Genomic DNA, 22,298 nt, shown 5'->3' with positions numbered 1-22,298 from the left:
CTAGAATTCTGCAATTCAAATACAAGGGCATTCCAGAAAAATAATACTGCTTCAAAAATATTGCTTTTCTCCTTTCCACCTTGTTTAAAAGACACATATAGAAGACATTTTAAGTGTAGTTTCATAACACTTTGGTATGAAAAATGTTTGGAAACTAACAAATTCCTACTGCCTCTTTGAGAATCAGAGACACGCATTTACTAGCTGTTTAAAAAGTGTTTAGCTGTAAGCTATCGTATTAAATTTGCTAATAACTAAGATTAATATGACATCATGAATCTTGAAGATCACATGTGTCTTAGAGTCTTAAGTTATATTTGTCTATGTATTGTAAATATCAGGAATTACCAGCACTTTTCCATTACAAAAATATTTTAAAATAGAACAAATTCAAATTTACAAGCCGCAATCTATACCTAACTTTATTATAAGGGTAATAATCTATAAATAACAGTTTATAGCTTAAGGGAATACAACCATTTGAAAATGTTATTAATATTTTTCATCATTAAAGATTAATTATTTACTCAGTAAGTGGTCTTGCCTAAATTGTCAATATTAGCTCCAGTTTACTTTCTTCAAAGCCCAAGCCTTCAAGCAAACAGTGATAAAATCTTTTGCTTTCCTCTAAAAATGTGCTGCAGTATTCCATATTTCTAAATGTTCACTATGATTTAATTTCATCTTGTCCTGAAAAATATCTTTTCACTACAATATTTATTTGTTGCTTAAAACTTATATTTTGACATCTTTGAGATCAATTTCAACGTTTGGGTTTTGGCGGTTTTTTGTTTGTTTGTTTGGGTTTTTCCTTGTTTTGGTTTGGGGTTTTTGTTTGTTTGGAGTTTTTGTTGGGGTTTTGTTTGTTTGTTTTAATAAATTGAATATTTCTAAAAACTGGAAGGTATTTGTGGAAAGCTTTGACCCAAAGGGGGTGCAAGACTGAGAAATTTTTAATGCTAATAAATTAAATACATGAGTTTTCTAACAGTAAAGGCTAAAGAAGTGCCAATTTAAAAAGCCTTTTGTTAGGAATTAGTTTCAATAAAGGAAATTATCCTAATCTATAGAACAAAATTTACAGCACCACACTTTGAACAGGGTATTTGCCTCCTGTTATGCCGTATCATTAACAAGGAATAGAAAATTAAGCCTCAAAAGAGGACTTCAAATATTCATATTGTAATACTAAGTATACAGGACAAAAACTAGAAGCACTGAAAGAAATAACAGTTACCCTTTCCAAGTGATTTTTTATCATTTATATTTCTCTCAAAGTCAGTATTTTAAAGACTGTACTATATAAGGCCATAAACTGAAATCACTGAAATACTGGTTAGAAAACAAGTAAGTCACACTGTGATAACAAGACTTGAAGGATTTTTCATGGCAACAACAGATGCAGTTTTTCTTGAAACATTTTATTTATGCATTTCTGTGCTGGTTTAGCTGGGATTAAGTTAATTTTCTTCATAGCAGTTAGAATCTTTTTTTCTTTTTAGCAGCTAGCACAGTTTCTTGTTTTGAGTATAGTATGAGAATTGTGTGATAGTATGTTGAACTTCCCATGCTCTTCTTTCAAGCAGCTAGACTTTAAGTTGGTATGGAAAGGACGTAAGAACTTACTGATGGTTTTGGCTGTTGCCAAGGAGAACAAAGAACTTTCTCAGCTTCCCGGCTGTAGGTGCAAAGAGCAACTGGAAGGTGGCACAGACAGGACAGCACCTAGACTGACATTCCAGCTGCTCAATTAAATATTCCCTGCCATTAGTGTCATGCTCCTTATACAGCTGCAAGCAGCTCTTCTGGCTAGTTAGTTCACGAGTGTGCCATTTTGCAGTTTTGGCTTTTTGCCATTTTGGCCTTTTGCTTTTTGTATTTTTGCTCTCTTGCTGGGACCGGCTGTTCAGGACCAGGGGTGCTCTCTTATCGAGGACTGGTTGTTCAGGGTGATCATGTTTGAACATGAACTGCTAACCGGACCTCTGCCCTTTCATGATCAGCTTATATAGGATCAGCGATCATGCGCAATTGCCTTCTGCATCACTTATTTTATCTATGTGTGTGTATATGTATATATGTATATCAGTAGTAGTAAATCATTATTTTTTTTAATTTTAATTTTCTGTCTTATTAAATTGTTATAATCTCAACCCATGAGTTTCTCCCTTTCTTTTTGATTGTCTCTGCCACCCTACTTGGGGATAGGAGAGAGAGGGCAAGTGACTACCATGGTTCTAGTTGTTAGCTGGAGTTAAACCATGAGAATTTATCATATAAATAGGTTTAAACTCAAATTTGTATCTTGGTTGAAAAAAGCACTTTTTTCTAATAACCTTAAATTACATCTGTGTGCAATTTATTTCATTGTTTTACTGATATTTTCTATTCTGGCTGCTTTTAAAAATTTCCTTATGAGAAATTAAGATACTATTATAAAAGTGCAAGTGAATTCTGTATTAGGTAGAATGCACATACCTGTCAGATGCTACAGTTACAAATAAAAACATTAAAAGGTCTGTTAATTACTGGTTCTTGATCACGTATCATCTCTCAATACTGTCTTTGATGTCTGCACACATATGAAAACTAGGAGTCAAGACAGAAATGACTGCCTTGGTTCAGTAAAATATATAAATATTCACCATTCACATGAGTAATAGTTATGATATACTAACCATAGACTAAAAGTATGGTATACATCTCAGGGATAAAAATGAAGACCAGTAACAAAACAGAACCAAAAAAGCAATTATATAAGATGAAATCAATCATACCCCACAGGCTTATGTTTTGAAAACTACTTAAAGTTCTTTCTTACTGGGTAGCTTGAGCATAGATCTAACCAAAAAGTCTCCCAAATTCACATGCCTAATCTCTCTGATCAGAGAAAAGGTATGAGAGCTGCTGAACACATGCATACTAAGATGTAAATAGAAATTTACTCTAAATCAGATCTGAATTCTTCATCACACACATTACCTGAATAGTCAAAATAAAATCATCGAAAAGCGTGCCCTCAATAACACAAGCACCACACTGACTAGAATAAGATTACGACATCTAAAGACGCATATTTTACACTTAATGAAAGAAAACTGAGGTATTCTTGGTAATAAAGCCAATAATATAAAACTCATTTTTGCCTGACTGCAAAGTAATTTCAACAGCAAGAAAAGCTGAAATCCAGGAACATATGCAACACTGACGTATAATCTTCCCAGCTAGTGAAAGTCTGAAGAAGATATATTAGTGTTGTCAATGGACTGTTAGCATGTCCCGCAGGATAAACTTTCAGCAAGGCACAAATCTGAACATGTTCAAGAAATCATTATAGCAGAAATACAATTGTCATTTAAACCAACTTATAGTTTTATGAAGGATTGTTTTAAAAAATGGTAACTGGAAAACTAGTAAATGTTTGCATTGCTTTGGTGTCCTTTTAATTAAGCCTGTCTTCCAAATCCATCCTGTTCTACTGATGTTGCTATCAAGAGACAGCAGAATGAATGAGGAAGTTCTCTTAATCATCTCTTAATCACAAACAACTAGGGTTCTGGTCACCTAACAGGTCACAGAAGTAATGATAGGTAATGACTTTTTTCCCCTGCAGAAACCTCAGCTGTGTAACCACACAGTAATACCTTTCTAACACGTATGCAAGACAGTGAAGTTGATAATGGGAAATATAGCTGTCATCAAAATGCAGCCAACAATGAGCATTATGATACACTCCCAGAGCAAGACTGCATGTCAACAAAATTTGGTATATTTGCTACAGCAGAACGGAAGATTGTTAGTCAAAAGAGAATACTGAGCATGTTAAGCACATAAGCACAGATTGCTTAACATCTCAATTCTACAAACCTAGCAACTGTGGACACTACCTTACATATTTCCTTCCCTATGAGGCTACTTTAGTAACGCTAATAATTTTTTCCATCACAGCCTGTTTTAAGATTAATTTACTGAAAAAAGTGTACTATATTACACCCATTATCGTAAATTATCTGCTTTACCTTCCTACTATGTCTTCTCCACTAGAACTGGTAAATATCTGACTGAGCTCATGACAAATCACATAAATGTTCAACTGATGTATTTCTGTAGAAGGCCCGACTGAACCTACATTCACTAAGAAAACCACAAATTCTCCAAATAATCATGACAAATGCACTCCTTCAAATACACTAGAAACAGGGAGTGTGCCAGAGAGTGTAAAATTCTGAGAAAGTATCAAAATGGAAACATAGCAGAAAGCCAACAGAAGGCTACAGAAAAACAAATATTTGCACCCTCATTCACTATTAAGTAATTTAGGACTGCTTCACATTTGGATCCTAATTTATATGGAGCATATGTTAATGTACTTCAATTTCAGGCACCACTAGAAGGAGACACAGAATAAATCAACAAAAGAAAAAGTAGTAGTTCGGCCACACCGGATGTGATTAATTTAAAACATCTAAAAGAAATAATGTATGAAGTTGAATCACAAATCACAGGTTGTCACTAGCTTTTAAAATAGTCTTACTTTTAACCTCAGAAATTTCCTAAAGTTCTTTTAAGAAGTAAACAAAATTGATCCAAGTGAAATTATCTACAGGGATTTGAAATGGATTTCAGCAAATCTCCACACTACGAGCTTTTAAAGAAACTCAACTGCTGTATTTTAAGGGGAGAAAAATAAAGTTAAAGAATTGCTTTAATTATAAGAAATACGTAATAGCAATAGATGCTCCATTTATTTAGTGGGAAGGAGTCAATTGTGCTGTCCCACATGTTGAAAAATGTAGGAGGTTAGTGTAGTAACAAAATTTTCAATTACTAGTAAACTCTTCAAGATAATAAAGACAAATCCAATGTATAAAAAACTGTCACACAATATCCAGGTTAGACAATATAAATGTTGTGGCTGGAGGAAAACATTCTAAAATCCCTTCACGAAGACAGTGAAAGCCTCTTTAACCTCAATTAATATAATCCAGAGATATAATAAAAACTTTTCTGAAAAAAAATTCTGACAAAATAAACTGCAAAAAAACTCTTCAAAGCAATGTAAAATGAATTCAGAAATACAGTCTAAGCATTCAAAAACCGTGATCCAAAGCTGTGTTTATAACAGAAAGAGCTTGAGACTAATTTTATATTTATAACATTTAAATGAAATCACCAAAATCTAAAAGAAGAAAAAAACCCAATTATTTCAAAGACTTGGAAAAAGGTCAAGAACATATCAAGAGGTAAACACTCCACAAGAAAGACTTAAAATAATGGTTTTTATCATTCATGAAACAAAATTATCAAATCATTAGATTAAGGAGAACTTTAAAAATCATACAAAATATAGGTTAAGAATCTTACGATAAACACTTTAGTAATACTCTGGACAAAGTTAGCACATTAGCTCTGGAATGACCATCATGAGCACATCCAGGAGATACCGCGTTCTGTGATTTTTCTGTTTTACAGCAGATTACTACTTGCACATACTTCGAGGAATTAAACGGTACCTCTTTTTAACATTCAAACTTCTTTGGGCTCGTTAATGTAATCCTTGATTACAGATCTACCTTACCTACCTACACAAAGTGTTGAATTTAACGAGCATTATCATCTTAACTATTTTCCTTTCTCTGCTTAATCAAGTGAAAGAGTGCTGTTAATAGTAAAGCTGGAATGCATAAGCACATCTCATTGACAAATCTATGGAAGAAACTAAGCAACAGGGTTTACAAAACCATTGCAGGTAGATAATTTCAAAGCCTTTCAAACTCACTTTAAGTCATGAATTGGCCTTTGGAAAATGTCAAAGGTATACATGTAAGATCTGACACATGTGTCAAGTTGGAGGCATGTTTGTGTGATGGGTTTTTTTTAACAGTTCCAAATGGAACATTAAAGCTTAGACATTTTTAGACAAATATTTCTCCTCACCATAAGTCAGGACCAATAAATTTCATTTTCACAGAGAAAATGCAGAAAGTTCACCATTTTTTCTAGAAATTTGTTTCCAGGACCAAAATCACATTGATGTCATTTTTGTTGTCTTTGTTACAGAATATAAATAAGAGTCTTGTTGAATACTGACACCACTTCTCAGTTTTTTTCCCAGGACAGATTTAATTGTGAAATACCTTCTATTAGCAACAGCAGAAATAGTTACACTACTGCAGTAGAAGAGTTGTAGATTTTCTTAAAACAAACAAACAACAAAACAACAACAAAAAACAAACCATGACTACAATTTCCTTTAAAATTTTCTGGTACAGAAGCTTAATTTAAAACAAAAAGACACACACAACTTCTATTATTCTAGAAGTGGACTCACCTGTACTTCACATTTTGAAGAAGAGTTCTGATGCGCTGCTTTTAAATCATCATGAGCCTGCTGAAGTTGCTCTTGTAGCTGACAAATCAGTTGATCTTTTCCAAGTAACTGATCCTGAAGAGAGGCACAGCTTTGCTGCAGTTGAATTTCACTTGCTTTAACAGTTTCAAAACATGAAGTCAACTCATTATAAAGCTGAGAGGGGATAAGAGAAACAACAGGATTAAAAATAACTTCAATGCGGATAGCTATATAAATACAGGAGGAAAGTATGATTTAAGTAACTTGTCTATAAAGACAAGTCTCTCTTAAGTTTTGACAATTCTTTCACACTACTTGTCCTCCTGCCTTTTGTCACAGTCTATACATTTGAAAATCGTGATGGCAGTAATCACTTAAACTTTAAGTTTGAAAGATGTTTTTCCAGAAAAACACATTGCTTTTTATGACATTTTTAATAGAAATGAACACCTAAAATCAGGATTTCTTTTACTTCTTAAACTGTTTATATAATACACAGAAAATACATAAGAAAAAAAAGTAATCCTGCATTGAGAGTAGGCAAAAAATTGAAATATCTGTCCTGGGAATGAAAATAAAGGTGCAAGAATACCAAATGCCATCCTTGTCTTTTATAGAGTACTTTGATCTGTTTAAATAATTATTTTACAGGATTTTTTTTAATATTAACTATAAAACCCAGAGATTATATTAGAAGTTCTTATCATTGGCTGCTGCTCGGCTGTTCTTGCTGAAATCAGAATATTGTATACATGTCCTTTTTTCTCAAAATAAGTAATATTGACTCCAACTATTTATTCTACTATAAAATAATCTGTAGAAGGCATGTACTTCAGCAGCTGACAGTTTTCTTGGGAAAATATATTCCTGCCATTTCATCTGAAATAAACTAATTAAATACAAATAGCAGAATTTCCAAATCTATCAATAATGTTTATAAGTACAAGGAACTGACACAAGTAATTTTGCTTGTAAAAACTTTATTTTACTCTTCATTTAACTTTTTGTCTTGTCAGTTTTACTTAAATGATACACTTCTTTCTCCCTTTTTTCTGCTTACCTCGCTTACAAGTTAAATCCTTTGGAAAAAAATCACAACTTCTAGATTTTGGAATGTTCTACCTAACACTTCATGAGAAATCTGGAAATAATCTCCCTTCCTTTCCTCCTTTCTATAATTTTCTATTCCCATGGGCTCTCAAAATCCACTTAGGACAAAATAAACCAAATTACCTCTTGCCTATTTTCAAAGCAGATCAGAGATCACATCTTTGGGGCAAAATTAATTAGAAGTTCAGACAGATTGATATTTTGAATGTGTGTTAAAAATCAGACGTTTACATTGACATTTCTGTGCCTACTGAATCTTTTTTATATATTTAAGAAAGCTTACATCATCTCTAGAAATGCATGTTCAAGAATAGCCAGTTTCTTATGGAAATCATTATGTGTCTCACAGGGGAAAAAAAAAAAAAAAAGTTCATTTATCAAAAACATGCATTTTTAGATAATGTCCTTCCAACTGAATGGAACATCGAGACACAGTTACTTCCAGCTATAACTATATCAGCTCATTAGCTAGATCATACTGCTAAGACAATTTGCTGGTTTTATTACTAGCAGCACTTAAGTGGTCATAATTATAGTATGTGAAAGGTAACATCCCAGTAAGATAAATGGAGAACATCAAAAATACGATGCTTTTTTCTAGCTGGCAGCCACAAACCCTAATGTAGCTAATGGGTATTTTTGGTAGTCTGTATTTGCCAGGACAAGACAAATAGCACGTCTTTTTACTAGCATAAACTTTTCCAACCTTCCCTGCTTTGAAAACACCAATAATAGAACATGTAAGTTTCAAGTATAAAACTAGCTTAAAGCTATGGGCAAAAAACATATTCACATCTTACACTGAGGTTTATTTATTTTTTTGAACACCACCAATGTACTAGTTTACAGGACCCATTCTTTTTTTTTTTTTTTTTCCCCAGCTATTTAACATCAGTAAATTTCAAAATGAAAATCATCTGTATGAAAATAAAGAAGTTTTATCTACTGTCTATAGATAACTGGAACAGCTTCCAAATTTCCATTTGGCTCCCTATCTTCTCATTATGGACATGAACTGTTTTGTGAAGTAAATATATGCCTAATATTTATATGGGATTCATTTGCGGTTTTCTGCTCATTTCTGACCCAGTTTTAGAAGAGGCATCACATTTAACCACACTGCACTAAGCACATTTAAGAACATAGAGTATGAAACTGGTGAAACTTGTCTACCGTTAATAAAGATGGAGAAAGTCAGTTTTAGAGAGACAGCATGTTAAATACAGAAGAGAGGACTGGAGATGGAACATGGAGAAGAAAATCCAAAAGAAAACACTAAGATATTGTAAATTATTTATCTCAGAACTAGCAAGCTTCACAGAAAAGTGAAGTCTTGACTGTCCACAAATGAGTAGTTATACCTTCCATGAATGTCAATAAGACATGAGCTTTATCCAGGAAATTGTTTAATCTCCAAGAAGATATATTAAATATAAATATATACATATATGTTTACAAGATTGAAAGAAAAAGGAAAATTTTAAAAATCATTCTTTACAGGTTTTATGAAATTTGGTAGTTGAAAAGAAAAAGGCCAACAGCCAGTGACACAAGACTGCTCAGCAAAAACTGCTGCACTGACTGTATTTTGAGAATCTCTTTCTAATGCCTTAGAGCTGCCCTTTCTCTGACAGGCAACATAGATTGTTACAGGAGAAGGTACTTAACAACAAATTAAAAAAGATTGAAAGTATCTGAAATCAGTACACTATAATAAATTTAGTCTATATAACTAAAGAGCATTATTTATCAGTCAGGAAGGAAGGGTAACTTAGGTGAATTACAAAAAATAAAGTATCCCATATTTCTCAGCTACCCTAACAATTTTCTATATTGATTTAACTGATTTTACGAGAAAACACTTTTTGCTAGATCTTTGAAGAGACGCTTAAAACAGAAAATTTCATTAAAGCAGTAGGTGTGCTTCATGTCATCAAGTAAACTAAAAATGCCAGACTAAAGCTAGGACTTCCAGGAGAACCAAAAGATATTACTCTAAAGCCTGCCCAAATGTGACAGAAAATATTTAACAGCCTGATAATGGTGGGGTGAGGCAAAGTACTGACATACATTAAATACATATGATAGTAAAATTAAGTTAAGTCAGACCAAAGAAAGCTGAGAAATTCCAACAAAATCTAAAAAAACTAAATAATTAGCCTATACTATCTATTGTATTGCATGTTAGCCAGAATCATAGCGCAACTGGAAAAAAAAACTGCAGAGTGAAACAGTTGACACAAATGACCAACACTAATATTATCCAAGTGTGCAGGATCTATTTTAAACCAGGTTTAGACTGTTCCTACGTAATGAATGCCAGTTAACATCTGGGACCATTTTTCTAGTTCCAAAATAATTTTCAGTTCCATGATCCAAAAGGCACTTAGTTAAGGCTCTCATACACTTTTCTATGATATCAACTAATGCACAAAAAGTGGGGACATCTGGAAGATTCCTTCAAAAGTATTCTCCCACGAGGAGCTAACACTAAGGTAGATCCATCCATTAAAATGCAACAATAGCCAATTATATATACCAAGTGTAAAACAAATATTTTCCTACATTAAATGTGATATCTAAATGCTCACATCGTAAAAAGCAGTGTATTATAAAGATCTGAGTAATGAACCTGAACTTACAGTAATGTTGAACATATAGTAATGACACAAATGGAAAAAGTCTAAATTAAGCTACAATAAAACTATAAGGGAAACTATTACAGCACCATCGCAGAAATCCATGTTACAAGATCATCTTGTTTATGAGAATTTGAAAGAGCAAGGGCAGAAATTAGCTGGAGAAGCTCTAGGGTGAAACTCAAGAGGCACTCCAGGCAGACTAAAAGAGCACATCCATGGCATTTAGTTTTAAAATGGAAAATCAGAGGTAGAGTGATTTTTTTTTAAGACGAGACACCATGAAACTTCCCTATGATAGAAGAGAAGAACGTCAGACACAAGTGACAGCTTAAGAAGAAAAACAAAAGAAAGTAACATCAGACAACCTGCAAGCAAGAGTGACCAATATAAGCTAAAAGAAAAGACATGCTTTCCTCAACTTTATGGTATTATAATTGCAAACAGCATAGTTGTTTTGGAAATCATGTAAAATGGCTAACTTTAGCAATACACCTTCTCCAAAATAACAAGAGAGAACACAAAAGAAAAGGACATTTCAGTCTATTCGATTAGTGTTGTTACCATAAAAACTGATGAGTCTATCTGCTTAAATGAATCCAGTATGTCCTGTTTCCTGACTGATCCACCACCTCAAACCCTGTCTTGGCCTTCCAATATTCATCCACCTGATCAGTTTTATGCAACTCTTTGTGTTCATATGGCTATCTAAAGGTGAGGTTTGTGGACTGCTTCTTTGAATATAGAAAAATTTTGATGCATTTCTCCCAGAAAAACAAAGAACACCAGTGCTAGTCAATGCAGGAAAATGTTAGTAATTCATATTGCAAATGGTATAATTTAAAATCTTCCATCGTGGGACCACTCTGATTTTAAACAAAATTCTAACTCTGATCAAAATTGGCATCACTCAAAAACATATTTAAGTAATATTAATCTTAAGATTTTTCTTCCTTTCTTGACACACAACTCTTCTTCCACTGTCTCACCAGTTTACATAATTTCTTTCATCTATAGTTCTCATATGGTGAAAAAATACAATATCATTGCCAGAAACCTTAAGACAATGATTTGCAAACAATAGTGACAGATTTGGCATTATAGATTATTTACTTTTATTTTCTAAATATTTAAGCATTCTGTAAAGATCAATCTACACAATTACACACAGCACAATAAGTGTATCAGTACAGGAGTTTTCAATCATGAAAATCCTTAAGTGTTGAGTTTAACATCACCCCGAGAGATCCTGGGTCTACCCAGTGTTGCTTCAGCTTTAAACTATGGGCCCACCTGATGCCAAAATCTACTTGCTAGCACGTGACCAACTCTATTGGAGTTTGGTATACAATAAATAAATATAAACTAACCTAACTAACACACTTTACAACAGCAGAAAACAGTATTGAACAGGCTTCCCAGGGTGGTCGTGGAGTCTCCTTCTCTGGAGACATCCAAAACCCACCTGGACACATTCCTGTGTAACCTCATCTAAGTGTTCCTGCTCTGGCAGGGGGATTGGACTAGATGATCTTTTAAGGTCCCTTCCAATCCCTAACATTCTGTGATTCTGTGAAGCTTGAACTGAAATATGAGATAATCTTTAATAAAGATCTGAGTTTCTCACAACTTTCACAGGCCAAATGGACTACAAAAATGATGATTCACTTATTACTGATGCATATTTGACTGGAAAGTTAGTTTCTCTCAGTTCCTATCATGTGTGAAAGGACTTACGTTTTTCATTCAAATTTGAAGGAGAATGTGCATCGTTACTACCATTTACCCATCTGTATAGTTTTAGTTTTTAGTTTGTGAATTTAATGCTGCTTATGAACACATTTATATGATTCTTTACTATGCTTAAAGGCTGCTGCAGTCACAAAAAGACAGCAAGTAGTAAAATTTAACCTTAGGATAGAAAAACCAGTAATTTGACATTCTGATTACAACTTCTCAGGCTTGAAGGAGAACAAACTCTATCCACACACTGACACCATGAGAAACACTAGCAAAGGCAAGTGAAGGTACAAAATTAGCCACAACATCTGAAAATCTGATGCTATCATATTTTCATCTAGTTTTTGGTGCGCTCGATGCTCCGGTGCACTCGATGCAGACTTCTGCGATGCCTCCGAACTAAAACTCTTACTGCATTTCTAATTATGCCAAAAATCTAACCACTGAACAATGTTTTTCCTCATCACAGACTTGTACTGTGCCACTATCCACAGTATTTTCTGTTTGCTGTTTCAGGAGCTGAGTTCCAGGACATGAATCACTATTTCATATTTAATGACAAATAATGGTATTTCCACTTCACTAAAAGGGCCTTCCACTAAGAGATCTTTAATCAGTATGATTAAAAAGGAATCTAAAGGCCACATCATATGAAGGGAAAGTGCTACGTTATAAAAACAAAGGTCCTAAATTGTAAATTTCAGAAAACTGTGATAAGCTGGCTAAGGTGTTCAGAATATCTTCTTGTCTTATTATCCCTAGTATTGATTGAAGTCTCTCCACCTTGAAATTGTTGGTGAGGACAAACCTATTGAGTCTCATTAAATCCAGCAAGGAATGAAGCCCCCAGAGTATTTGGGACCACTAAAACAGATGCTAATACATTTTAGAAAAATATTCCCTATCCTTGAAAATGAGAACTACAGCTGCAATACGACATGGATATCAATTTGTTTCCATAAATGCTCAAATGTAAAGTAATTATTGTAGAACACAGCACCCTTAAAATTTGTGCTTAAAGAAAAAAAAATATAGCAGTACAACAAGTCAATGCAACTTGGTGAAAAAGATTACAGACATTCATATGTATATGCTGCCCACTACAGATGGACTTGAAAAAGGATTTACGGTCCTCAATGGATTTACTCATAATTCAGTAATCCAGTGCAAATTCATTACTTCGATTTGGATTATCAGAAAGAGTTTTTTTTTTTCCTTTTATTCAGTCTACTCTTTCATATTATACATTAACATCAGCACAAATAGTGGTTCTTCCTAAATGGTAGACTATTAAGATCAACTTGGAATATGTGAGCCAACCAGATTGCCTCAGCTACAGCATATACTGCCTATCTGAGCACTGACAGAGAGGTCATTGATCTTCCTGTAAGGGAGAATATATCATAAGATGTACACACTGATTGGCTCAATGCCATTCAGAGCAGTAGGAAAATACTCTGTTGTAAGTCTACGGAACAGCTGACACATCCTTATCTAGATATTGCAGCCTGCATATTACTAATGCAGGGAAGACAAACAAAACACACATTTGTCTGCAATAGTTTGCCTTTCTTGATCAAGGGAAAAACAGGCATTTGTATTATTTTTATAGACGCTGAGTTTTCCAAAGGCCTGCCATGACTTCAGTAGGACTGCATATCTTGTGATTTGGAAAAATGCATGTTGCTTGAAGTAATTATAGCTGGGTATTTTATTCAGTTATTCTAATCAGAAGCATGTAACAGGATTGTTGTGATTGTTGTGATAAAGGAACTCCTTCTGCCCTCTGAATTTCTCACAGCCAGACAATGTCACAAACGTTATTAGATCTATTCTTCCTTTTTTTCCCCCACCTTATTTTCTTTATGTTTTTACTATTTTTAATGTATACTTTTTAAAAAACATATATTTATTTTTAAAAAAAAACTTATTTTTTCCAGGTGCATTAGATATTTAGACATTTTACAAAAAGACAGCTTATAACTTCTACAATAGTAATTTGTCAGAATATTTGAGTTAGCTGTTGCTGGTTTAAGAGGCAAACCTTACTCCTCCGTGTTCAAAAAATACTGAATTCAGCACCTCCAAACCAGCAAAATTTAGGGTCATCTGTGAGCTACCAAACAAAAGGACTAATCTTCAAACCCACACTATTCTTGTTCTTGTTGTATCATCAGCTAAGCAGAACTTTTAAGTCCTGCTAAGATAGACCAAGAACAGTGAACCAGTTTTCTGAAGCAACCCTGAATTTTGAGCCAAGCCCAGTTTAGAAGAGGCTTGCACTTATAGCTATATAGGTATACCCACTTATAGCTATGTAAGTATACCCATCAATTTTCCATAATACATAGGTAACTTGAAATAGCAAAATTATTTTTCACAAAACAGGTTAAACTCTTCCCCAAATTGAAGCAGATGATAATGCCAAAGTCACTATTATGCAAGGTGTAGTTATCTTTACAAAGAGTTTTGTCATGCTTTTAAACAGTCTCATGCAATCCCGGTTTTATTTCACGTGTTGTAGAACTAGTCTAGAAGAATATTGTATTATAAACACTGATGAAGATCCTTAATATTATCTTCACTTGCACCTTTTTTCTTTTTTTTTAATGACTCAAAGGATCAATTTAACAAGTACAGGAACACTGACTGAAGAACAGAAAATTAAACAGCAACTCCTGCTACTTACCTTCAGTACTTTTTAAAAAAAAATTCTATAATTTACTTTGTCTTATCCCCAGGCAAGGAAGTAAAAGCGGCAGGATAGCTCTGTATGTTAAGGAGTGGTTCGATTGTTTGAAGCTTGATGAGGGTGATGATCCAGTTGAGTGTTTATGGGCAAGAATCATGGAGAAGGGCAACAAGGCAGATATCCTGGTGGGGATCTGTTACAGACCACCCAGCCAGGATGAAGAGGCAGATTAAATATTCTGTAGGCAATTGGGAGAAGTCTCCTGATTGCTAGCTCTTGTTCTCAGGGGGGACTTCAACTTACCAGACGTCTGCTGGAAATATAACACAGCAGAGAGGAAGCAGTCTAGAAGGCTCCTGGATTGTACGGAAGACAACCTTCTGATACAGCTGGTCAGTAAGACAACTAGGGAAGGTGCCCATTGGATCTGTTGTTTGTGAACAGAGGACTCATGGGTAATGTGTTAACTGGAGGTCGCCTAGGACACAGACACCATGAAATCATCGAGTTTTCTGTTCTTGGAGAAGTTACGAGGGTGGTCAGCAGAACTACCTTGGACTTCCAAACGACAGACTTTGACCTGTTTGGGAGGGTGATTAACAGAGTCCCTAGGGAGGCAGTCCTGAAGGACAAAGAAGTCCAGAAAGTTTGATCTCTCTTCAAGAAGGAAATCTTAGAGGAGCAGGAGTAGGCTGTCCCTGTGTACTGAAAGATGAGCCAGTGGGGCAGAAGCTGGCCTGGCTCAATAGACAGCTGTGGCTGGGACTCAGGAACAGAAAGAGAATTTATAACCTTTGGAAGAAGGGGCAGGCTACTCAAAAATACAATGATGCAGTGAAGTTATGCAGGGAGAAAATTAGAAGTGCCAAAACACAACTAGAGCTGGGTCTGGCTAGTGCTGTAAAAGAGAACAAAAGATATTTCTGTTAATACATCAGCAACAGAAGGAGGACTAAGGAGAATCTCCACCCTCTGGTGGATGCAGGGGGAAACACAGTGACAGAGGGTGAGGGAAAGGCTGAGGTACTAAATGCCTTCTTCTCCTCAGACTTTAATAGTCAGAATAGTTGTGCTCCAGGTACCCAGCCCTGAGCCAGAAGACAAGGATGGGGAGCAGAAAGAAGGGAAAGAAGCCCAAATAATCCAAGGAGAAATGGCTGGTGACCTGCTACATCACTTAGACACACATAAGTGTATGGGGCCAGACTGGTCCATCCAAGGGTACTGAGGGAGCTGGTAGAGGTGATAACTAAGCCACTTTCCATTATTTATCAACAATCCTGGCTAAGCGGGGAGGTCTCAGTTGACTGGAAGTTGGTGAATGTGACGCCCATCTACAAAAATGGCTGTAATGAGGATCCAGAAAATTACAGGTCTTTATGCCAGGGAAGGTCATGGAACAGATCATGCTGAGTGCCATCACGCAGCACATACAACACAACCAAGCAATCAGGCCCACTCAGCATGGGTTTATGAAAGGCTGGTCCTGGTTGACCAACCTGATCTCCTTCTATGAGAAGGTGACCCATTTGGTGGATGAATGAAAGGTTGTGGATGTTGTGTACTTATACTTCAATAAAGCCTTTCACACCGTATCCCACAGCATTTTCCCTGAGAAGCTGGCAGCTCATGGCCCGGATGGGTGTACTCAGCGAGGCATAAAGAACTGGCTGGAGGGCTGGGCCTGAAGAGTTGTGGTGAATGGAGCCAAATCCGTTTTATGGCCAGTCACAAGTGGTGTTCCCCAAGGCTCAGTATTGAGGCCAGTTCTGTTTAATCTCTTTATCAGTGATCTGGATGAGGATGAGGATGCACCCTTAGTAAGTTTGCAGACAACACCAAATTGGGTGGGAGTGTTGATCTGCTGGAGGGTAGGAAGGCCATACAGAGGGACCAACTGAATCGTTGGGCTGAGGCCAAATGTATGAGGTTCAAAAAGGCCAAGTGCTGGGTCCTGCACTTGCATCACAACAACCCCAGTCAGCACTACAGGCTTGGGAAAGAGTGGCTGGAAAGCTGCCTGGAGGAAAAGGATCTCAGGGTACTGATTGACAGCCAGCTGAACATGAGCCAGCAGCGTGCCCAGGTGGACAAAAAGGCCACCGGCATCCTGGCTTGTATCAGGAATAATGTGGTCAGCAGGACTAGAGAAGTGATCATCCCGCCATACTTGGTGCTGGTGAGGCCTCACCTTGAATCCTGTGTTTAGTTTTGTGCCCCTCACTACAAGAAAGACATTGGGGTGCTGGAGAGAGTTCAGAGAAGGGCAATAAAACCGGTGAGGAGTTTGGAGCAAAAGTCTGATGAGGAGCGGTTGAGGGATCCGGGGTTGTTCAGCCTGGAGAAAAGGAGGCTGATGAGAGACCTTATTGCTGTTTACAGCTACCTGAAAGGAGGTTGTGGCATGGAGGGTGTTAGTCTCTTCTCCTAAGCAGCAAGCGATAGGATGAGAGGAAATGGCCTCAAGTTGCACCAGGGGAGGTTTAGATTGGATATTAGGAAAAAATTCTTCACAGAAAGGGTTGTAAAGCATTGGGACAGGCTGCTCAAGGAAGTGATGGAGTCACCATCCCTGGGGGTGTTTAAAAGATCTATGGCTGAGACTCTTAGGGGCACGGTTTAGAGCTAGATTTAGGTTATGGTTGGACTCAATGATCATACGGGTCTATTCCAACCAAAATGATTCTATAGATAGGTAGAACTTGCCCTGCCTTATACATGTTCTGAACAACTATGATGGAAGTCTATCTGTAGCTTGGCTGGGCTACAATTGTAGTGAATAAAAGACTTAATGTCTATTGTCACTGCAGTCAGTGATCAACTTGTGCAGAGTTAAACACACAAAAGTGTACTGTGCGCTATGTGCTACAAAAGTCAACCAAACACATCCTCAGAAACCCAGTACTGATTCTGGCTTGACTTAGGCCTAGCTTGACAATTTCATCATGAACTGCATATATTCTAAGCAAAATGAACCATGTAACCATAAAGCAGAATGACGTACTTTTTGATATGATGTTGTTTCAGCTGTGTGAGCATCTTCTTGATCTTTCAGTACTTTTTGTGTATCGGTATTGAGAGCCTGAAGCTGCTTTATCAGCTCAGCCTGCTGTACGGTATGCTCAACATTTTGTCTGTAAAGATCCTGCAGTTCCTGTAACTCCTTCCTGCACAAAGGAAAACAAAAAAGAAATAAAGTGAAATTAAGACCTCCACTAAACAATTAGGTTCAAATAATTTTATTGTAGATAATGAGCTTCCTATTTTCATTTATTTTTCTGTCAATTGTCTTATAAACACTGGAAGTTATATATCAAATATTTATCACATACTTTTACAAAATATCTACAAAACAGTTAAGTTTCAAAATGGAAAGCCTTTCAATTTCCCTCTAATGCTCTAACTGCTCTAAAATAAATGGATTTCCACTACTGCATCAACACTTTCTAGTCAATATTCAGTTAACTATTTAGCATTAAGTGTCAAAATATAAAATATTTAGAACACATGGCTTTTAAAATAAGATTAATCTTTTTTTTTTTTTTTTAAACTAGAACCAAGATCTAAGTTTTTCTTAACTTGCAGAGTATGTGTAATGCAAGTCTCTTTTCTGAAATGCATCTGCTCCCTAGACACATGAAGTATGTCTGGTGATAAATTACTTTTAGTCTGCAGGTACAGCATACTATAACAACCAGAACCGAAGTAAGTAAATTTGACGGGTGTTATATGACACAACAATAAGAGCTCTATAAATACAATAATAGGAGTCATGTTGTAATGCAACCATAGGATAGATCTACTATAACTAGTCTGCTTAAGAATTTTACTGTAGTGCTGATAAAATTTATAAACTACAGCAGAAAGAAAGATCACTAACTCTCACTTATTATAAACAACAATTTAAAACTTGGAATATTTTCTGTAACAGATTTTAAAAGTTCAGATTACTCCATTAATCCATTTTTACATATTTTCTACTTAATTCCATGTTTAATTCACAAGCATGTTTCACACAAGTATTACATACAGATACTGAAACAGAAGTTTATCACTCCAACTAATTTTCTTCCTTACTTCCTCAAAGAATTTTCTTGGTGACCTCTTATATATAGGCAACTTCTGTGTACCTAGTATTATCATTAACAACATAAGTTCTCATTACATTTTTATAATACTGCTGGAGATGTTCATTCAAAGACTAGTATAAGAAAGGTAAGCAGCTACACCAACTTTGCTGTGTTTTGCTAAGAAACTGCAGAACAACAAAAAACTGTTTTAAGGGAAATTTCCAAAAGCATTTACCACAAAAGCATGTACCACAACAGCACAGTCAGACAACATCAATGTTGTTTAAAAAATTCTGTTTAAAAAAGCCTGTTAACAGGCCAATACAGGAGAACACTTAAGAACATTTAAGTCCTCCTGTTCTCAATGGGACATAAAGTAACTCCTCAACATTAACAGCAGTAGAGTTGCATTAAGCACTCCATGTAACAAGACCAAAGTACAACTGCAGCATGTACTTCATATGTGCTAATTTAATTCTGTTCACAAGCACAGCAGCACAAATAAGGACACAGTGATGTATTAGCACTTCCTGACACCCTGTGCAACAGGCTTCCAAACTAGCACTAGTTTCATTTTCCTGTGAGTGAGTATATACTAGGAAAATGACACATCTTTGCACTTCAGTTACAACACAGATTATATTGATTTTGCCCACTCCAATCAGATCTTCGATTTGTTGTGGAAGGAAAAACATGGTACAGCGTTGAATCCTCAGACGCTGTTGGAAATGTGGGTAGTCACGGTTGCTAAAACCACTCTGCTGTGTTGCTGCTCTTTTATTTGTATGCAGACATCAATGCAGTTATCTGTGTCTGTCACCTGAGAACGCACAGTATTATATGCTCTCTTATAGTCTCCCCGCAAAGTGTATTAAAGTCAATAGGAACATTTTCTGCTGACTTTATCAGGCTTTGAGTCATACTCTGATGGGGAGGCGATGAGGAAGGAAACTAAAACTTGCAGGCACCCAAGAACTGCAGCAGTCAGAACATGTTAACATGTTTGCTCATGTTAAATTCAAGGATTTTAAAACACAAGAAAACACAGTCACAGTCCCATTACATCACATTTTAAAAATCAAACTTTATTTCTTCATACACATATCCTAACTTGCTTTATTTTTCTTTTTTTTTAATAAAAAGTTATATGAGCCAAAGTAGTTGCAATCCAAAAATTCTTGACACACAGAAATACTCAAACACTGTATTTACCTTGCAGTTGTGCCCTACAGCTGCTTTCATCCTCTTTAGTGAATGTGGTACAATTTTTACATTGTAAATCCACAAGGGGAACCTTTTTTTATTTAATTTCTACACAGGAAGGAGGAAATTATGCTCAGTCACAACAGGAATTATTCAGCACCCCTGGTGCAACACAAATTCACAGAATGAAGGACCCATGGTAACACACAGGCCAAACTGGTAAGGGCAGCTTTAACTAGGAATGGCAGGGGACAGAAATGTTGATCAAGTAACAAGTGCAAGAGCTGTGGCCTGGGCTGGCAACCAAAGGGCACAGGTTGGTGTGAGAGGGAGGACCTTGTGATAAATAATACAAGGCTCAGGGAGGCCCACCTCAAGTGTACGCATGTAAATAAGGGAGAGTTGACAAGTCATCAGTATGGGGGTAAGATAACACACGTAACATACACGCATGGAGACAGGCTCTTTAGGAAGGACAGACTGGGATGGCAAGAAGTTGCCCTTTATGTCAAAGAGCAGTGTAAATGGAGGGAGCTCTGCTGTAGCATGGGCAATGAGCCAGCTGAGAGCGTGTAGGCCAGGTATGGGCAAACCAATGCGGACAATGACATGGTGGTTGCCTGTCAGTCCTTTCTGATCAAGAAGAAGAATGAAGTCCACTTCAAAAAACTGGAAGAAGATTCATGCTTGCAGGCCCTTGTCTTCATGGGGGACTTTAATCACTCTGGTATATGCTGGAGGGACAACACAGCAGGGCACAAGCAATCCAGAAGGTTTCTGGAGTGGTTTGATGATAACTTCTTGCCACAGCCAATCAGCAGGGTGATGAGACACATCACTGGGCCTTATACTTACAAACAAGGAAGAAATTATCAAGGATGTAAACGTCGGGTCAGCCTTGTCTGCAGCAATGTGGCAGCTGCACACACGCCCTGATAAAGTCTAAGACTTCTAACCCAGCAGCTGCTGGCTATTTCATACCTTTTGTGACCCACTGTGGCTGTCATTACATACACGCCTGGATCAGATGATAACCATCAAGTCCGCCATCCTAGGGCATGGTGACTCCAGTCACATACATCCTGTCCCTAGTCAACAGACAGGGTTTTCAGACAACGAGTCGCCCCAGGTCCAGAGATGTTTCTGGACCATGCTCATTATGGCCACAGCTCAGATCCAACCAGGCTATAAAATAGGGCCCCCACCAAAGACTCTCTTTGAGTGGTCTTCTCAGAGCAGTAGACTGTGACCAGAGACCTCCCCTTAAACAGGGACACTCTTTATGGACACTTCCTGGGATGTATATCAAGCCTGCAAGTTTGTTAAATGTTGTCAGAATGCTGATGGATTTTGGACTATGGGCCCCACTTTGCACTGGTTTCTGTCCTTTGGTTTTGGATTGTTGTTTTGGTTTTGTTTCCAAATTGAAGTTGGTGTAAGCTTATTATTTGTTTGGAGTCTTTTTGGGTTACCTCTATGACAAGCAAACTTGAGATAATGGGAATTAAGGATCTGGAGAGGAGGGAAAAAAGCAAAAAGTAGGATCACAACCCTGGATTTCACGAGAGCAGCTTGAGCATTTTCAGGGACCTACTTGGAAGAATTCAGTATAAAATTGGTCTGGAGAGAAGAAGGGTCCATGAGGGCTAGTTGATGTTCAAGGATAACCTCTTCCAAGATCAACAATGGTCCATTCCAATGAGCAAGTAGTCAAGAAAAACTAGTAGGAGGCTTGCATGGATCAACAAGGACCTCCCCAACTAAATTTAATGCAAAAAGAAGGATACAAGATACAGAGCAGGGACAGGAGACTGGGAGGAATTTAGAGACATTGTCCAAGTATACAATGGTAGAGTTAGGAAAGACAAAAATCTGCGTGGAACTGAATATGGTGGGGGGCATGAAGGGCAACGAGAGGCTTCTCTAAGTATATCAGCAGCAAAATGAAGGGATAAATTGGACTCGCTGCTGAAAACAGCCAGTGCTCTGCTAACAAAGGGCGTAATAAAGGCCAAAGCACTCAATGCCTTCTTCAGCTCTGTCTTTAAAGGTAATATTTGCCTCCAGCAATCCCAGATCTCTGTGACTCACAGGATCAGATTAGGTAACATTTAAACAAACTAGATATACACATGTCCATGGGACTTGATGTGATGCACCTAGGAGTGCTGAAAGAGGCTATCAGTGGAGGTTTCATAAGGACTGGAAGAAAGCATGGCACTCCTACGTTCAAGTAGTAAGTTTGCTCATGACACAAAACTAGGGTCAGTGGTTGTTTCACCAGACGTTTGTGCTGCCATTTAGAGGAACCTCAACAGCCTGGACAAATGGGCTGACAGGAACCTCACAGAGTTCAACAAAGGAAAGTACAAATTACCACCCCTGGGAAATAACACCACCATGTACTAGCAGAGGCTTGCGCCTAACCATCTGGAAAACAGCTTGTCAGAAAATGCGCTGGGGATCCTGGTGGACACCAGGTTGACCATGAC

The 22,298-nt window shown here is 36.8% G+C and overlaps 1 protein-coding gene across 4 annotated transcripts in view; it reads right to left on the bottom strand.

The window, feature by feature from the left end:
- CNTLN (centlein) overlaps positions 1-22,298 on the bottom strand; it is a 194,292-nt gene that overhangs the window by 113,322 nt on the left and 58,672 nt on the right. For all 4 annotated transcript variants that reach the window (XM_065046182.1, XM_065046183.1, XM_065046184.1 and 1 more), the window contains 2 exons: positions 17,538-17,700; positions 6,332-6,526 (listed from right to left, as the gene is read on the bottom strand). In XM_065046182.1, coding sequence (XP_064902254.1) covers positions 6,332-6,526; positions 17,538-17,700 — 358 coding nt within the window. The remainder of the gene's footprint in view (positions 1-6,331; positions 6,527-17,537; positions 17,701-22,298) is intronic.

This window comes from Columba livia, chromosome Z, assembly GCF_036013475.1.
Source record: "Columba livia isolate bColLiv1 breed racing homer chromosome Z, bColLiv1.pat.W.v2, whole genome shotgun sequence".
NCBI lineage: Eukaryota > Metazoa > Chordata > Aves > Columbiformes > Columbidae > Columba > Columba livia.
The sequence above is the reverse complement of the archived record's forward strand: the minus strand, read 5'-3'. Positions and strand labels throughout refer to the sequence as shown.